This window comes from Chamaea fasciata, unplaced genomic scaffold, assembly GCF_029207755.1.
Source record: "Chamaea fasciata isolate MVZ Bird 193981 ecotype frontalis unplaced genomic scaffold, bChaFas1.0.hap1 SCAF_6, whole genome shotgun sequence".
Lineage (NCBI taxonomy): Eukaryota > Metazoa > Chordata > Aves > Passeriformes > Sylviidae > Chamaea > Chamaea fasciata.
In genome coordinates, this window is record NW_027094091.1 from 1935038 (window position 1) to 1953980 (window position 18943).

The 18943-nt window shown below is 44.0% G+C and overlaps 1 protein-coding gene across 1 annotated transcript in view; it reads left to right on the plus strand.

Annotated features, from left to right (window-relative positions):
* The first annotated feature begins 1379 nt into the window (after positions 1-1379).
* The window catches only part of DNAAF9 (dynein axonemal assembly factor 9), a 66538-nt gene continuing 48974 nt past the window's right edge, over positions 1380-18943 (plus strand). The window contains exons 1-4 of the mRNA XM_066185197.1: positions 1380-1464; positions 10823-10902; positions 15969-16088; positions 16975-17099. Coding sequence (XP_066041294.1) covers positions 1382-1464; positions 10823-10902; positions 15969-16088; positions 16975-17099 — 408 coding nt within the window. The 5' untranslated portion in view covers positions 1380-1381. The remainder of the gene's footprint in view (positions 1465-10822; positions 10903-15968; positions 16089-16974; positions 17100-18943) is intronic.

An 18943-nucleotide genomic window follows, 5' to 3' on the forward strand; every position in this document is an offset into this window, starting at 1 on the left:
TGGGGTTGGATGGGGAGGCAGGAGGATGCAGGAGGAGCAGGATATGTTCCCCTCAGCTGAGGGATGTGTGATTAACGGGTTTCCAGCCATGTGCCCCTCACGGTTCATTAAAGCCTGGCTCCAGATGCTTCCCTGAGTTATGATGACCTCAGTCCTTTATAGATCCTTGGAGGTTTTCTGTGCAGGACCTCAAATCCCTGCTCCTGCTCCCTGCAAGCTGGGAGTGCTGGCTCAGTTCTTTGGCAGTGGTGACACATCAGTAAAATAGGAACAGACTGGGAAGACTGGGAAAGGGTGTCAGAGGCCAGACAAGGCTGGAATCTCCGGGCTGAGCAGGATAAGGCAGAGGAGGCAAAACTCCCTGAATTTCTGGTGTAAAGAGAATGAAGCGTATCTGTAAGGATGGTTGTGCTGGTACTAGGACGCAGCCAGCACAGAGGGGTGCTGGTTGGAAAGAGAGGCTATTTTGGGGGGATAACAAGAAAAGGAGAACCATGTGGGGTGCTGGTGACACCCCAGAGGGATGCCCAGATGGGGCTGTGGTGGTTTTGGGGCAAATGGGGTAGGGAATGACAACCAGGGAGGGGTCCCATGGGGGCGAGGGGTGCAATGCTGTGGGGACACGGGGGGTCAAGGCATGTCTATGGGCTGTAGAGTGTTTTGGGGGGGACAATACAGGATACATCACTCCGTGGAGCTCCAGGACACATCATCCCTCGGGGTTCTGGGTGGGATCCTGGAAACAACATCCCGCGGGGCTCTGCGGGATGTCGGGGGTCTCCGTGTCCCCCTGCCCCTCGGGGCTGTGTGTCACCCCTCCCTGGCGGGTTTTTGCGTCACCCCTTCTCGGGGGGGGGGGCTCCGTGTCACCTCTCCCCAAGGGTTTCAGGGGGTTCCAGGGGGCTCCGGGTCACCCCTGCCCGGGGGTCCCAGCGGGTCCCTTGTCCCCTCCTGCGGCTCCCTGGCATAGGACGAGCCCACGCCTGTCGTGGGGGGGGGGGGGGGGGGGGGGACGGGGACATCAGCAGCGGTGGGGGCTGGACGCGCCCATAAGCGAGCGGGGGGGGGGGGGGGCGTGAGGGGTGTGTGAGCGGGGGGCTGGACTTGGACGAGCCCATTCCTGGCGGAGGGGTGACCGACCGCATCCCCGCTATGTTTACTCCCAGCTAGGGCCGCTGTCCGAGAATTCCCGAGCGCACTTCCTGCCAGGCGAGAGAAAACTCGGGATAAATCTTCGCGGACAGAAAGGCTGTGTGAGGGGGGAGCGGTGCGGATGTGTCATGTCGTTCCCCCCCCGAGGCGAGTGGTGCGCGCGGCGCGGGGCGGGGCGCAGGGCCGCAGTGGCGGAGCCGCCCCGTTCCTCCGGCGCATCGCGGTCGCCATGGCGCTGTGCGGCCGCTCCGCGCTCCTCCCGCCGCCCCCGCGACACCGACCCCGGCCCCGAGCCCCGGGGCCCTTCGTCAGGTACCGGAGGGGGCAGCGGGGAAGGCGAGGAGGAGGGTGACAGCGAGCGGCAGGGCTGCGCTGAAGGAGCTGTGGGGTGGGGAAGGGGTATGCGAGGTGGGGGTCTGTTGGAGGGGCGCGGAAGGCGGGGGTGTGGAGGGTTTTGGTGAACCGAGATGGAATTTGGTGTGCGAGAAGCTGAGGGGTTCACAGCTGTGGCGCTGCTCGTGGAGGAAATAGGGTTAAACGTCTATATGGGGGCATTGGGGTGGGAGGCATGGGGGGCGCAGGGCTCTGGAGGTGCTGGAGTGCGCTGGAATAGGGGACTTGGGGAGAGGTTTTAAGCGGTAGGATGGGGTGTTAAGGGGTTTGATATGGGAGAAGGTGGGGTGTTCACAGAGCTGACGGTGCTGATTTAGGATAAAATAGGGTTTAACACCTAATTGAAGGCGGTGGGGTGGGAAGGATGGGGGTGCACGGCTTTGGGGGTGGGACAGAAGTGATGGAGCATCGAGGAGAGGTTTTCTGGCGCGCCGGGGCGCTGAGTTTTGGGGGGTGTTACGGTCGGATTTGGGGTCATTGAGGGGGTTTTGTGGGGCTGGAGCAGCATGTGAGGGGCTGGGAACGGGAGAGAAAGGATTGGCCGTGATGAGAACAGGTAGATTTGGCAGGTGGCTACCGGGAGGGAGGTGTTGGTGGCCCTGACAGGGCGGCAGACAGGGGCCTGATGTGACCTTGTGGATGGAGGGATTGTCAAAGGCGGAATCTTGCTGGAGGAGGCTGTGTGGGAGGCTGCGGTGGATGAGGAGCAGCAGGACATCAAGGGGGGCTTGGTGCAGGGCTGGTGTGCAGAGAGTGGGTTTGGGGTTGTGTTTCCTTAGGGGATAAGCCTGGGATTGATTTGGGAGGGAGTAGAGGTGGGCTGTCTTGGCAGTAAGGAGGGGAGAAAAAAGGCTTGTGAAGGTAGGAAAAGTGAATTGGGGTAGGGATACCTGAGGTTTGGGAGGGGCTGAGGGATTATTGAGAGAAAGGAGATGCTGTATTTGTGTGGGCACTTGCTGGGGGGTTTGTGGATGCAAAGGTCGTAAAATTTCCTGAGCTCTGGAAATGTGTTGGGTAGGGCTTCATAGGAGCTGGGGCGTGGGGACATGTGAGATGGTGGCATTGGCTCTGTGGGAGCTCAGGTGTCAGCTCAGGTATCCTTGGGTTGCCAGAGCTGTTTCCTTTTGGAGACTTAAGGTGCACCCATGTGTATGAGGCTGCAGCCCATTATCTGAAGGGTTTGGATAGAGGAAACGGCCTCAAGTTGTGCCAGGAGAGGTTTAGGTTGGATATTAGGAAACATTTCTCTGCTGGAGAGATTGTCCAGCACTGGAACAGGGCAGTGGTAGAGTGGCCAGGTATTTAAAAAGCATTTAAAAGACATTTTTGTGGTGCTTAGGGAAGAGGTTTAATGCTGGCCTTGGCAGCGCTGAGGTAATGGTTGGACTCGATGGTTTTGGAGAGCTTTTCCAACCGAAATGATTCCATGATTCTGTTTTATAGTACGACAAAGGACAACCCAGGAACTGAAGTGCTTGATGCTTTCAATAGTTACAGCACAATACATGGAAGTATTCACCAGTGGGAAGCCAGATAATCAGGGAACGGAGACCTCGCACGTGAATCGCAGACAAACGCTTGGCCAAGCTACCTGGGTCTGTGTTTGCTGCAGATTTTCAATTAAAAAACAAACACCAAAACCAAACGGCTTTTAATGTTAAGGACAAGAAGGGAACAAAAGCATTTTCACTTTTTGGACAATTTGCCAGTGAAATGAGGAATCCTGCAGTGAGAGAGGAATGGAGGTTGTTCTTGCTTGAAACACGTGAACACGGCTGTTCTGTGCTGGTTATGTTCCCTTTCTGCTTGCAGTTAGAAATTGAATTGAAAATAAGACAGGAAAAAAAAGCGTGACCTTTTCAAATATTTTTTTTCACTGAATAAATTAATTATTTAGAAAGAGCTTAGTGTTTCTTTAGAGCTGTAAAGTATCTAAAAATTCACGATGGGTAATGAAATGCCAAGATGGTAAAAAAAAAAAAAAAAATTGCTGAAAGAGAAAATGGTTTCCACTCAAACCTTCCTCTTCCTGAGTGATTTTTGTAATCTGAGACCCTGTTTTAGAGTTGTCATGAGAACATTCAGACTCTGAACATCTGCAAGCTTTTGAGCTCCACTGGGAGATGCAGCCAGCAACTGTAATTTGGTGCATTTGTAGGAGCCATGTCATCTGTTAATTTTTTTTTTTCCTCCTTAACATTCATTCTTGTGCAGTTCTTTTTTAAATTTTTTTATTGTCAGGCCAGATGGAGGGCCAGTGTTTGCAATAAATTTCCCAGGCAGTCAGCAGATAGCAGGCAGTTAGTAAAAAATAACTTAAAACAATCCATTACCCTCCTCCCCCTGCTCCCAAGTTCCCAAACAGGAATGGAAAAATTCTTCAGCCTATATAAAGACTAGAGAATAGGCCAGAGATAATTCTTGGAGTTCTTCCACATACTTGAGAGTTTTGGTCTGCTGTGTGGCACCTTGGGAGCTGGCGACCCTCGGCACTGTAACAAGTAAAGAATGGGTTTGTAAATAGAAACAAAAAAATCCCTTAAGTAAGAGAGGAGTGCTGCCCAAAAAAGGGGAAGTCTTTTTGGGAGGTGATGTCATCTTTCATGCGCCTGTGTTTAGTGGTGAATGAGTGTTTTCCTTGTGAATACAGGCATTTCTGAACAAAACTCCTGTGAAGTGTTTGTTTTAAATATCTGCATTAGAAAATAAATGCGGATTGGTTCTTTTTCAGAGCGCTCTGCACCCGCCCAATCTGAATTACCTTTATGTAAAACAGAGCGAGCAAATCCTCATTATTCATTATCCATGGTGGTAACATAATACAGATGAATTCTCACCATGTGTCCATGTGGGGAAATGCAAAATGAGTCCTTGGGTTAATTTTTCTGTTGCCTCTTCCTGTGTGCTTTAACATTCTCCTGCCCTAAACTGTTCTGTTGTTAATCACATCGTGGTTAAATATGTGGCTTTTTTTTTTTCCATGAGTTGGGTATTTGGGAGCACGGGACCAAAGAGTTGTTGTGGTTTCCCAACCAGTTTTTGTAGGGGGCTTGTCTGTGATGAAAGATTAACAGTCTGTGCCCGTGTGTTCTTTATGTAATTATGCTGGGGTTCAAGATTTTATAAGAGCACAGTTTCACTGGATTTTTTTTTCTTTTTTTTTCTTTTTTTTTTTTTTTTAAGGAATGTGCTGTATTTTAGCAATTCAAAGAGCTGATTTAACTTGAAGTACATGAGGAAAAAAAAGAGAAAACCCCCTGTTCCTTGAATATGGATGGTTTTCTGCCACCCTAGGGAAATAAGAATGCTACAGTGAAAATTGAGGGGGCTGGAACCTTTTGACTGATGGGAGTAGAGAGGTAGAAGGGAAATTTGCCAAGGAGAGGAGCAGAGCTATGGCGTGGACCTTTAGCTGGAATTCTCCCTTTGTGATCATCACAGCATCTGATTTGGAGCTTTGTGGCCACGTGGCTACAGAGGTTCTGGCCCAGGAATGAGCCCTGAAGGTGAATTTAGTCTTGAAGCCCCAAAAATCAACTTCTGATCTCTGCCCAAGTGCCAGGCAGTGCCCTGTCCTTTTAATCAGAGTGAGTGATGGCTGAAAAAAATCACCCTCCAGCTGCTGGTCTTTGTTGTTTCTTCAATTATTGTAATTTTCTCAGCTGGTAATATTTTTGGAAGAGAATAGTCGATGCTCTCCGTAATGTGCTGCAGCATAAGAAAATGAAAAATACAGACGTGGTTTTTGTAAATCAGCCTGTTAAGGAGAGAGAACGTCAAGGCTGAGGGTCTGACTGGTGTGTAAGTGATGGGCAACCCATCGTTTGATAAATAGCCTCAAAAAGTTTGTGATTGTGCAGAATGACATCAGGCAGTTCCAGGTGTTAGGTAAGGAGATATTCAGGCTTGTTCCTATGTGCTTTAAGGTCTCTGGATGACAGAATTGAATATTCCTGTCCACTTAAGGTCAAGATTCGGTCCTGAAAAATGCGCATAGAGTTAAAATTTGTTTATCTGTGTCCATTTTTTTCTCACTGTTCCTAAAAAACTACTTGATCTCCTATTTATAGTCAAGATCCCTGTGTTCACTGTAGAGAAATTTGCAAAATAGCTGGGAAATTGACGTATATTTTAAGATGGGTGAATGTTGTCTTCTATGAGTGCCAAGCAGTGAGAGTTATTTTGAAATCAATGAAATTCTGAGAGTGTTCAGCTCAGTCTGACTTCTGGTGTCTGTTTTCACAGCTACACGAAGGTGGGGATAATGTCAGACTGTGGGAAATCCAGGGAAATCCTGGAATTCTCAATACAAGCAGACAACGTTTCTCATAGAAATCGTGAGGTCAACAAAAAGACCCAAGAAATATAAACTTGATTTCTCGGGGACCAAAGTGGAAACAGATGTTCGCGACAACGAGTTAACAAGAAGTGAGACCTGGGGGGAAAAAACCCTGTGATTTATCATTCTATTTCATGTATTTATTTAAGGTAAGCGGGGCAGCTAATGGTAAAACCATTGGCTTCGGTAGGCAGCACGAATCTAGTCAAGTTGTTCCCCGCTAATGTTGAGGATTCTCCCTGGTTTGCCGGGGTTGTATCTCCGGTTTTCCCTGCCATCCATCCAACCTCGGCCACGTGCGGGTTTTTTAGGGCTGCCAAGCCTTTGTGGGGGAGGAGCGAAACATCTGCCAAGACCAGGCGAAACACACGGAAAGCGGCGAAATCCCAGCCTTTGTCAGCTGAATTGAGTGTTAAAAGCACAGCTTGCGGCCTTGCCAGGAATCCACCGGGAATTGGGAATCCACCGGGGATCGGGCAGGGCTCAGTGATATCGGCGCTGCCTCAGTTCTGCATCACCACGCCGGGGAAAGGCAGCTTGCACTGCACGCAGGTTAAACCCTGCCGGCAAGCCGGGGAGGGGAAAAAAACCACCGCATTGTGGGAAAAGAAACGAGATCGAATGGAAATTCAAGCACCGCGTGGCTTTCTTGAGGAAATGCATTTGTCCTTTGTGATTGAGAAAGGCACAGTTGTTAATATTCTCTTTATTTGCCAACAGACGTGCCTTGCAGCGCCGTGTCTGTTACCAGGCTGTGACAGGCTGGCTGTTGTAAAGCGAGGTACTTTGCATAATTAGTGTGAAGACGTGAACAGATGAGCACTAATTCTTAGAAGTTAATGATTGTCAATTATCTCCCCCTCCGTTTTTTTTTTTTTTCTGGATCTAGTCCAAGATTAGCGGAATATCAAGTACCTCAAGGTATAGTTCCTTAATTGGCCCAAGCACACTTTATTGCCAGATGTCACCCCAAAACGTGGCTTTGCCTTTTGACCTGCCTTCATCAGCAGTCAGGTCAGCTCGCTGCCGTTTGAAAGCGTTGTTTTTTTCTTTTTAATTCCTGGGCTGGAGGTTGTTTGGATCCATAAGCTGATCCGACCTGACACATGGCTTCAAGATCGTTAGTGCGGACAGAAAGGCGGCGAGGAGGGCGAGACTGTCCCTTGCAGCACCGGGAGATTTTATCCTGCCTTAAACCCACAGAGAAATCCCAGCTTCTGCCTAAAAAAGGGTGCAAAAAAGCCCACGTTACCTATTTCAACATCTTGCCCACATCAGAAATTGATGGGTGGAAAAGTAGCGTCCAGCTCTTGTCTTGCTCAAATCTCGTTGAAATCCAGCATTTTGGAGCTTCCTTAGGACCACGTTTCCAAATACACCTCTTTTTATTTGTCTTTAGCAGCAGGTTACTGTATGTTTAGCTGTGATTATGTAGATGGTGGATCCAGAGCCACAACTTCCAGGGAAGCATCCCAAGGCCCACGGGTTTGTGTGGAGCTTGTTGTTTCCGTTCGAATTTGTGCTGCTGGGGTAAAATGAAAAGGAGTAAAAAAGTCAGTGCTTGTTTTAGAGATGGGAAAAGTCATGGATTTTTGTTCCCAGGACAGTGTCTTTGTTTTTGTCAGATGACTGTTTAATGTGAAATCCAAGAAAATGCCTTTATTTTCCCCCCTCTGACTTTATACACAGTTTAGCCTGTATTGTTTAAAAGCATGTTGTAAGAATTCTAATTATTCTCTTCCCTATTTCTGAATGGCATCTTTCTTCAGGCACAGAAGTCTTCTGTGTTTAGTGTCAGCCTTTGAATCTAATGATTTATCCACACTTGAGATGACGTTGAAAATTTTTCAGTGAAGGAGCTTTTTCGAAGAATTCTCTCATAGAAACCACTTCTTAAATAAGGCAAAGAAATATATTCTGCTAAAGGTCTGTTTAATATGAAGAACGAAATAAATGATCTTCATTGGACGTGACATCTTATTGTGAAATAATGAACGTATAAGTTGCCCTGTGCTTTCATGTTTTATGTCAGGACACACAGCACTGACATCCAGATTTACCTGGCCAGAAATGTTTTTGGCAGCTTAATCTGCGATCTTTAGATGTTTTTAAGGGCTACACCAAAGTTCGAATTTATTTGAAAAATAATGCAAGTAATTCTAGGAGAGTAAAATTTCTAACCTGAAAACTTAAAGAAGGAAAGAAATACCCAACCTGTGAGGACTCTCCTTCCCCAATTCTTCTTCCCCTTTTCTACTCAGCACCTGAACTGATCAGAAAATATTTCCCAGAACTCAAGAAGACAGAAACCCCATTTGTTTTGCTTTTCTCTGGTCTGGTATTCTTCCACAGGCTCATAACACCACTTCTTTTGAATTATGAATGTGTTTTATTGGGTCACTTTTTTTGTGGAGGCCTTTGAAATTAAAATTTAAATATCTTAGGAATGGCTTACCTTGTTTCATATGGTAATGTTTTTTGATAAATGGAAAAAAGTCTTTCCCCATGAGTTTCCATACTTGTTCTTTGTCAGATTGACTTCTAAACAGTTTTCTATAAGTGATCAGTACAGGGAGGGAAGAAAACGGGAACAACATCAAGGTGTGTATTTCTGCTGTGTTTATAATTCACAAGAGTTTTAAAAAATGTTACACAGTCCTTAAAAACCTGTTTTTGGCTGGAGAATTAAATTTGCCTTCAGAGTTGACCACGAGTAGCAGAGGGATTATTGAATCTTGTTTCTGAGGAGCTGAAGGAAAATCTCCTTCTTGTGCCCTCAGCATTTTTTCTGTTGACTGTTTCTTTCCTCACTTTGAGCAGGAACAGGAATCCTCTGATATGGCAAAATGTTTTATTAAAAGTCTCTCTGGGAGCTGCTTGTTGTGTCAGTGCAGAAGTCCTTGGACATCCTTTGTCTCCCCAGTCCTTCCAATTTGTCCTTCAGATCCTCTCAGGAATCACGGGAACAATTCCTTTGCAGGCCGGTCAAGAAGCATTTTGAGAAGGATTTCACTTATGGACAGCTTTGTACAAAAAGTTGCTTCCATGTTCTTGTTTTTTTTTATTTTTTACAGAGGCTCCAGCAATCCTGCAGCTGCTCCTCAAATAACTGTGGGCTTGTGCAACTTGTGTTGCTGTTTCCATACCAACAAATGAAATAAGTCCTCTTTGTGCCCACAGTGAAGAGTCTGGGGATTTTTTTCTGCTCTCTATCTCGTGATATGGGAAATATAAACATATGAGCTCTGAATAGCTTGTAGTGAATCATCTGTCACCCAGCTGCCCTGGGCTCCTGTTTAGTGATGGGATGAAACTTTTCCAGAAGAAGAGACAAAACCAGTGAGATTCAGGTTTAGGTGAGGTTTGAAAGAATGAATAATTAGCAGTTGCTTAAATGTGCAGCATAAAGTTCAGTGTGGTTTTCATGGATTTCCTGGCATCGCCCATGTGGGCAAACATCTGATAGTACCTGATGAAGTCTTTGCTGTCATCAGTGGCTTTAATTTCTGTTTCCATATCTAAGACTGGATCCATCCATCCATCCATCCATCCATCCATCCATCCATCCATCCATTCAGTTGAAATCATAGAAATGGAATTGTTCCAGGTGAAAAGAACAATTGAGGGATTCAGAACTGAAACATGTGACATAAAAAGGGGAAAAAATTAATGGTGGAGGCTGCAGTGACTTTGTGTTTCCCCATGAAAGTATCTCGAAATGAAGTGTTGTCTCTCCTTTGTCACTGATGTTTCAATTTCACTTAGATTCACCATAATGGAAACCTTTAATGTTCATTCTCTTTCAGAGAAAGTAGAGCACAATAATTGTAGTATTGCTGAAAAGACCTATTGGCTTTTTTTACTTGGCTAAAGTAATGCTGAAAATAGAAATATTTGACCCTACTTTATTGTTTGCTTGAACTGCTCATAAATTTAGGTCTGTTTGACTGTTTCTGTGAGAGACATTTGTTTCCTGGAGCTGAACAGCTCATAGTTCTATAAATAAGTCTATAAACAAGAAATCCCATTCAGTAATATCAACAGTGAAATTTCTTGGGTTTTTTTATCTGTATTTAAACAAACTCATAGAATGTTGCCTGGAAGCACAAATTGTGTTGCTCTCTGTGTGGCTGTTGTAGCTGAAAGATGCATATTGGGCAACTCAATTAAAATTTGTATAATAAACTATTCACTTTGATTACTAAAAAACCTGTCTCGCTGTTGCAGATGGAATTTTTGCCTGGTTTAAAGATAAATATTGGACAGCTGAATTAAAATTTGTATAATAAACTATTCACTTTGATTATTAAAAAACCTTTCTCGCTGTTGCAGATGGATTTTTTTGCCTGGTTTAAAGATAAATATTGGACAGCTGAATTAAAATTTATATAATAAACTATTTATTTTTGTGGTAAGAAAATCTCAGACAGACTTGGCATTGTTTCATTTCTCTTTAATGTTTGAATTGATGATCTTGGAGGTCGTTTCCAACCTTTATTACTCTCCTAATGGTGCTGGGGGTGCCAGAACTCTTTCCCAAACTCCTGTTGGGATATAGGTGCTCCTGTGGTCCCTTCTGGTGTTACTTTGCTTTTTGCATCTCTGATAGGAAAGGGAATTTCTGCTGGCCTGGTGAGAGCAAACCTGAGCAGCAGTTCTGGCCAGGTTGGAGATTAACAGAGCTCATGGGTCGAAGGAATAGTTACAAGTTCCTGTCTTCTCTCAGTGCTGTGGCCTTCATCTTTTAGTGGGCAAAAATAATCAGGGATGATTTGATTCTAAGATCCACATCTCAAGAAAAAAAAAATCCCCGGATTGAAGTGTGTCCATTTACTTTCTGTTATAAAGAAAACAAAGCTGGGTCAGCTCTTCAGGCTCCTCTTCAGTTTGACATTTCACAACAGTGACCTTGAGGACAAATTCTCTTTTCTTTTGCAGCTGCAGCCGCCTCCGAAACATTCAAAGCATCCTGACACAGAGCAGCAAATCTCAGCCTGATGGAATCCTCTGCATTTTAGGTTAGTATTACATGTTTTGTTGTCATTATGCCGATAAAGATGCCACGAGTTTCAGAAAGAAAAAAATCCTCTCCTTCCTGCTCCGAGCTCCAGCCTGGTTTCTCTGGGAATGAGCAGCTGATTGTTACACTCTTTTCTCCTTAAACAATTCTTCAGCCTATTTACTAATTTTGGGCAAAGAATTTTGAAGAGTGGCCTAAGAAACCCGTGAAGCAGTTAGGAGTTGAATGTTGGCACATCTACAGCATGTGTCTTCAGTGCTTTATTTCTTCTGGGATTGGGAGAAAAGGGCAGCAGGAAATAAAGGTGCATGTGCAAGTGTGCTGTTGGAAAATAACAGGGGTTCTGTACTGCTTCAATACCATTTCATTGACTCTTGTTTCGTATTGTATAATCAGTGTCAGGATATTAAAGGAAAAACGCAGACATTATGATTGAAAACTTGACTCCTTAGAGAAAAGGACTGAAGAGTGATTGTTTAAATAATATATTGCAGTTAAAGAGAAGAAGCTCTGTGTAGGAAATGATACCACAGTCTGGTTTTTTAGGGTTTTATTGTATTTTTTAATGATGTTGCAAGAGAAATTAAAGCTCCTTTACTGGACCACAAAATTAAATTTATAAGTACATATAACCTCATTCTGTTTTAGTCAGTGCCGACTGTACAACATGACCCTTCCTACCCTACATTCTCTGGGGTAAGAGGTTAAGTCTCTGGCTAAGTAGTAACTGTACAGCCAGCAGCTCTGTGAGGTCACTGTGTCAGCCTTCCAGTGAAACTTAATCATACAGGATAAACTCCTTGGGTTTTGCCTTAGCTGCTAATTTAATTTCATAAAACATGTTAACTGATGACACTGCAGTATTTCTTAATTATTGTCAATTCTGAGACTGCAGAAAGTCTCAGGTAAAGAGCAGCCACTGAAAACATGGCCCAGCTTTAAGGGAAGCAAAGGAATTGCTTTGTGTAATCCTCAGTGTCGTGTGGAGGATTAAATTCTATGCACAAGAACATACCTCTTAATAAATAAGCACTTGTGGTATGGAAATATAGGAGGTGTGTTTTGTTAGGAGACTTGTGCTTTGCCCTGATCTCTCAGCAGCCACAATGAGGCTCTTGTCTGCTCTGCCCTGGCTCCTGCAGCCTGCAGAATTTCTGGCATAACTTCCATTAAACAGGCATGTCACTGTTATAAATGCTTTAAATCTGTCATCAAATACAAGCTTCAGATGACAAAAAACATGTAGTTTTACATCCTGAGTCCTCTTTGACTTGTGTGGAAAGTGGATACTCACAACTGTGGTTTTTTACAGTCAGGGCATGTTCTGTTTCACTTGGCTGCTTTTAATGGCCTGGAGTTAATGCAGTTCTCTCACCTCAACTTTAGTTTCGTACTGAGTTGTGAGATAAAAACAGAATAAACTTCCACAGCTTTGCTTCAAGTTCATTAATATTTGTACTGAAGTTAAACCAAGCATTGTGAGATCCCAGAGAGAGATGAGAACTGATCCTCTGTTGATACAAGTATTTAAATGTAGCTCCAGCTGATTTTTTTAGAAGAATCCTCTAATCTGATTTTGAAGGGGTTGCATGGTAACATTCCTGCATTCTTTACTGGGGAGAAAAGGCCTCACAACTGACAGGAAAAAGGAATTTGGAGGTTGGCATGTCAAATGTCTTTCAAAAGCTGTGACGACTCAGCTGAGTTTGTTGCTGTTCAAACTGGTCTACCTAAATTATACTGTAAACTGTTTTTTGTGATAGTGGTGTTTTCTTGGCATCTTACCTTTCAGCAGAGATTTTCAGGTTGTGGTTGAGTTGCTCTGATTTCTGAGGATGTGCATTTAGTGTGAATAGGGTGTGTCTGTAACTGTACTTGCAGCTGCTCCGATTGTGGATGAAGCTCTTTCACCATTCAGCATAGCTGAGCTGAATTTTTGCATTGATATTTATTTTTTATTCTCCTCAAAGAGTGTGGGGATACTTTCAAAGCTGTTCCAGTAAATCTTTGTTTTACCTAGGTTCTGTTCACATATTGCTACTTTTTTTAGATTTCTCTCCATTATATCCATCCCACACAGACCTTTCCCTGCTGGGGTTTCTCCCACATCCTAAGAACATTTAGTGCATTGCACTGATTGTTCATCCCTTTCCAAAGAGAGGCTATTTTAAGGATTATTCTGCCAGCAGTTCCAGAATTGTGTGTTGGTTTTGGACCAATATCTAAAGGTGATGTGTCCATTCCCTCCAGCCTCACCTTCCTCCTCCCTCCCTGCTGTCCCCACGTGCAATTTGCATCACTGCTGGTGCTCTTCGGTATCTTGCACCTACTTTATCTCAGCGAGCAGACAGATTTTTTTTCCCCCCGGATTTGTCCAGAATGTTTTCTGCCAATTTAGCAAACTGAATGGGGAGCAGGAGCAGGAACGGCTCCTCGGGGCTCAGACTGACTCATTGTGTGCCCACACCCCGGCGATGAGTTGGGAACAGGCGGGGGAGTTACCAAACTCCCAGCTCAGCTGGAGACAGGCGTCGGGGTTTCCTAATTAATGGTCTTGCCCATTGTTCTGGGGAGGACTCCTGATAATGCTCTCGGGGGGTATCTTATCTTGGTCATTGTTTCATTTCCTGTTTGTTTTCTGCTAACTATATCTGTTCCTTTAACTCCATATGTTTCTGTAGAATAGCACCAAAGCCTCACTGTGAAAGCTCCCATCTGGACAGGATACTTGGAAGACCCAAGTAAACCACAAATCCCAAATACTCTGCAGAATTCATGGTTTTATGTTAAATAAATGTCTTCCCTGCCTGTCTGTCCATACTCTGCAAGCAATAATTCACCCATGTCTTTTATTATAAGAGTTAAATTTGTCAGCTGTCTCCCTTTAACATCTTTTTGTTTTCCCCTCCTTCTGTCATTAACTGAAAAAGCAGGCATTTGGAGTTTGGCCTGGAAGAAATCTTCCCTGCTCAAAGCTGCTGTGCCCAGACAAAATGTCAAACTCTTCCAGTGATGGTGACATCATAACTGGGTTTTTTCTTTAAATTAGGGCGGATTCTCATTTTTCTTCTGATCTTCCAGGAATTAGAATCAGAGGATCACAGAATGGTTTAGATTGGAAGAGACCTTAAAGATTCTGTAGTTCCAACTCAGTGCCATGGGCAGGGACAACTTCCACTCTCCCAGGTGGCTCCAAGTCACATCCAGCCTGGCCTTGGACACTTCCAGGGATCCAGGGGAAGCCACAGTTCTCTGGGCACCCTGTGCCAGGGCCTCCCCATCCTCCCAGCTGGGAATTCCTTCCCAATATCCCATCTAACCCTGTCCTCTGGCAGTGGGAAGCCATTCCCTGTGTCCTGTCCCTCCATGCCCTTATCCCAAGTCCCTCTCCAGTTCTCCTGGAGCCCCTTTAGGCACTGGAAGGGGCTCTGAGCTCTCCCTGGAGCCTTCTCTTTTCTGGCCTGGACATTCCCAGGTCTCTCAACAATAATCTGCCAGATTATTGCTCCTCTGAGCCTTCCGAAGGTGCCTCAGTTAGGCAGGTAATCAGTGAAACAGATTTTCTTCAGGACATTGTGTGTGCTCACTTCTCAAGGCTGTAGCTGATTCTGAGGAGACTGATTACATTTAAATGGAGTTCCCTAAAACAATGGGACAGCTTCTTCCTGAAAGAAGGGAGTCTGCACTTGTTTGTGACTAAAATCCCATCTAGACATGAGGACTTTGGCAGCAATGTTTGTGTGTTGAGTCCCATTGAATTCCAGATGACATTGGTGTGGCTGCTTTCATGGGACTGAAAATGTAAATAAAACAGAGGGACACATATGAATGAGAGGTCAGAAACAGCAGGAGAATGAGGATTCAAAGATTTTTTGAGGGCTGAGAAAGGTGGGACAGATGTGAGGCAGCTTTCCCCCAAATACCAGATACCTTGTAATACATGTGAGCTCCCCAAAGTTACTGAGCAAACAAAGAGTTTATTAAGATGTGGGATTCAGTAGCTGGATGCAGACACTTCATCTGGTTAGCGCTTTAAAGCTGAAGAATTGCATGAAAAAGGAGCACAAATAGGAGAACCTGAGGTTTGTTCCAATTTTTGCCAGGTTCAGGTGACTCTTAACTGGTTTGGTTTCCAATTCAGGTCCTGAGACTCAGATGTTCAGGCCACGTTATTACATTATCAATGTCCTGATCTCTCCTTTGGCAGTGGTAACAAATCCTAATTTGTTGGCAGCCGTTCCACTGAATCCTCATATAGCTTGGTTGGAAAACTTGCCATTAGAGGAATTTTTTGGCAGTCAGGACTGGTGACCTCTGTGAAGTGTGGATGGCGAGGATGCTGCTTTATGTGCAGTTGTACTTGTTTGAGAATACTGGATTTATTACAGTAGAATTATGACTGACTGTCATCCAGAGAGATGAAGATTGATGAAAACAGTTTCTAAATCTGATAGGCCTCATTCCTATCTTCTTGAATTTATCTTCTGTCTTTTCATACTCCAGATATTCAGATTTTTTAAATTTAATTTTTCCAAGGATCAGGAAAGGTTTCCTTGGAAGCTCTTTGTGCCCCATGTTTTGTCAGAATATCTTTTCACAATTTGTCAGAAGTCTGCAGTGGCTCTCTGGTGTCTCAGGGATTGCTCTATAACACTGATAAGATAATGTTTAATCATGTATTCTAAAGCAGGAGATTTGGGTCACGGGATTAGTTTGTTACGAAGCTTCAATCAAGAACATATTAATTAGAATGCATCCTGCATCCAGACAGATGTTTGAATTACTAGAAAAAAATGGATTTTTGTATGCAGAGCACTGCAGAAAACAACACATTTAAAATTTTTAAGGAATACTCGTGGATTTAGGTTGAAAGGGAGATGTCAAGCTTGTGGCAGTGATGTTGCAAAAACTCCTTTTCCCCTACCCTGTTCTCTCGGTGTGTTGAGTAGAGTAGTTGAGTTCACACTCCTCCTTTAAAGTTTAATAAACTGGGGAAGAAAACAAACTTTTCAGGTGTGCCGTGTTAGGACACACCACAATTCTCCTGTGGTTTTGCTTTTGCAGGAATAGACAGTCGATACAATGAAGGGTGCAGGGAGCTGGCAAATTATCTGCTCTTTGGTTTGTACAACCAGAACAACAATGACTTCGAAAGGACAGGCTTTCCTGAGGAAGTTCTGGATGGTGAGTAATGTTCTCAACATTTTTACCTGTTCTGGATGGAAGATGAGCAGAAAAAGGGACATGGGGGAAAAAAAAAACGGTCATTAAGTCTCAATTGTCCTCATATATCTGTCTCAAGGTATATGAAGTCTCAAATATCTTCTAAGAAGATATTTTCAGTGTATGCCTGAAAATATCTTGATAGAAACACTGCTGCAGAGCTCATTTTTAAACATAAAAAGATGTATTTCATATGTTTTATGCTCCACAATTTATCTCTAGTGTTGTAAACCGACACAATTACAGTCCATTAGTTCAGTCAGTGTATGTATGTACGTTGTTATTAATCATTGTGTGATCACACCTCTACACTTGTAAAGTACTTGAGCCCTTTTTTACTTCACCACATTAACTCACCTTTGTCATACTTGGGATGTGGCCAGTCCCTGTGATCACAGCTTATTCCTTTATTTGCATGAAACTTTTGGATATCTCCCCTGTAGGCTGTGGTGTTGATGGTTTTTAGTTGAAGCAACTGTGATGTAATGTCAGGCAAGAGCAGCTGGAGTTTATAGAGTTTTGAAAGTGCTCTGGGAAGACTCATCCTGACCCTCTTGGCTGCACAAAGGACAGGCTGATGCAAGTTCTGTGCAAGACTTGGGAATAACCCCCCACCCCCCCCCAGTTGTCTGGAACAGTAACAAGTGCTCTTGTACTTGGAACTGTCTGTGGCTGCCAACTGCTTCTTCTGCTTGTTTAAAAGAAATCAGGAATTTCCCTGCATTCAGATAGCTGAACAATTTTCTTTTTTAATGAGGTGCATGATAGAAAAAAAAAAAATGTTTTCTGTTCAGTTTCTCTTGCGTATGGAGTCCTGATGCTGGAATATTGGTTCTGCTTGTTGCAGATATAATCATATTAATAAAACCTGACAGTGTTCATCTGTACTGCAACCCTGTGAATTACAAGCATCTTTTGCCCTACGTGGCACACTGGAGGAACTTGCATTTCCACTGTCTGACTGAAAATGAGGTAAGTGAAAAATGAATGCAGGCAAGATTTGCTAATGAACTTGTTAATGAGCTGAGCCTTAAAGTGAAACTTTAAAAAACATTCTTTCCAGAAACCCTTTTTTCCTCCTCAGCAGGGGAGTCATATGGGTGTGTATCTGGACATTAATCATTTGCTAAAGTGTGCAAGAAGAATATGTTGTCAATACTTTCATTTGTTGGAGTGTGAAGACAAATTGCTCCTCTCTCCCACTAATTGCTGTTGTTTTGACCTGAGTCAGTGATCTTTTAATGAGGAAAAAAATGTGGGTTGTGAAAAATGCAAAATGTGAATCAAGTGTCACAGTCAATGCTGAGATTTCCCACATCAGCCTTGTTTGCTGCCAGAGCAATGTTTGCATTGGTTGCCAGTAGTTTCAGAATATTAGAAAATTTGGCTTAGTTCTTTAAAATGAAGAAACTTCATTATGTATTTTCATTTTAACTATTAAATCTTTCTGCCAAGAACTATTAACCCCACTTCCACAACATCCCATGACTGGTGAGAGTTTCGTCTTGCACTTAAATGTCAAAGTATTCTAGAAAAAGCCCATTTATTGTTGTGAGGTATTTTTAGAGGAGTAAAAAACGAAGATACTCTTTGTCTGGCTATAGAATAAAGACCTTTTAATTCCAGTGGAGACTGGAAATGCTTCTTCCTACACTGAGTTCTGTGTAGTTCCTTTTCTGAGTTAGAATTATACTGAATTCCGCAGGGAGTGAGTTTGGAGCCTGTGATGGTGAGTGAAGCCAGTGGAAAAATGAATGGGAGAGTCAGGGAGTGAAACCTTTTGTTCCTTTGAGTTTCCAGCTTGGAAGTGATGGAGCTTATAATAGACTGATTGTGTTTTTATGTGTCTGGTTGATACCTCACATCACGGAATTAGGAAATAATTCAGATTACAAGGGACCTCTGGAGATCATCTTGTCCAACCTCCTGCTTCAGTGGTGAGATCAGATCAGGTTACTCAAGGTCTTTTTGCAGCTGGGTGTTGAAAACATCCAAGGATGATGACTGCAGAACCTCTTCTGGCTGGCTGCTCCATTTTCCCACCGTCCTCCTAGTGAAAAAGTGTTTCCTTTTGTCAAAACTGAACCTGTCGTGTTTTAAATCATGACTTTTGTCACGACTACTGTGGAGAACCTGAGTTCACCATCTCTGTAATATTTTGGTGGGTTTGAGGTGCAGGTATTGACCAAGCCTGGATCTCTCCTACTGGGACAAGTTCTGCATCCCGCTGATCTTGCTCCAGTTCGTAAATACCTTGTCCATGGATGCCAAAACTTATGGACACAATTTCAGGAGTGCTGCAGAGAGGGATAATTCGTGTCAGGATAGAACAGCTGAGCTCCAGGTTAAAACACGCCGCAGCAAAACCTAAAGCTTGGCTTCACAAGGCTTTTCTGTTGCCAAAATCCCTGCTGAAAGGGCAAATCTGATGCTGGGAGAACACGTGCACTCTGAAATCAGGAACAGAGCAGTTCTTACCACACAGTTGCCTGTGCAACTGCAATCTCAGCTATTGAACTTTAAGCTTCATCTGCTTATGGGCTTTGATATGATTTATTGTGGTAAGCAGGAGCCCTGATCACACAGTGTTGCCTTAAAATGATGATGTAACTGGCAAGGTAAACCTTGTTCTTTGTGGAAATGAGGGGAAAGGTTTGATTTTTGGAAGCTGAGAATACAGTTCTGCTTCACTGCTGTTTGGTGTGAGCGAACTGAGCACTTCCAGTCAGCCCTTCCCAATGTATAAGAATTGCCAGTTTCCTAAATTACTGCTGAAAGACAAACAAAACCTTGCTGTGTCAGGCTTTCAGTGCATC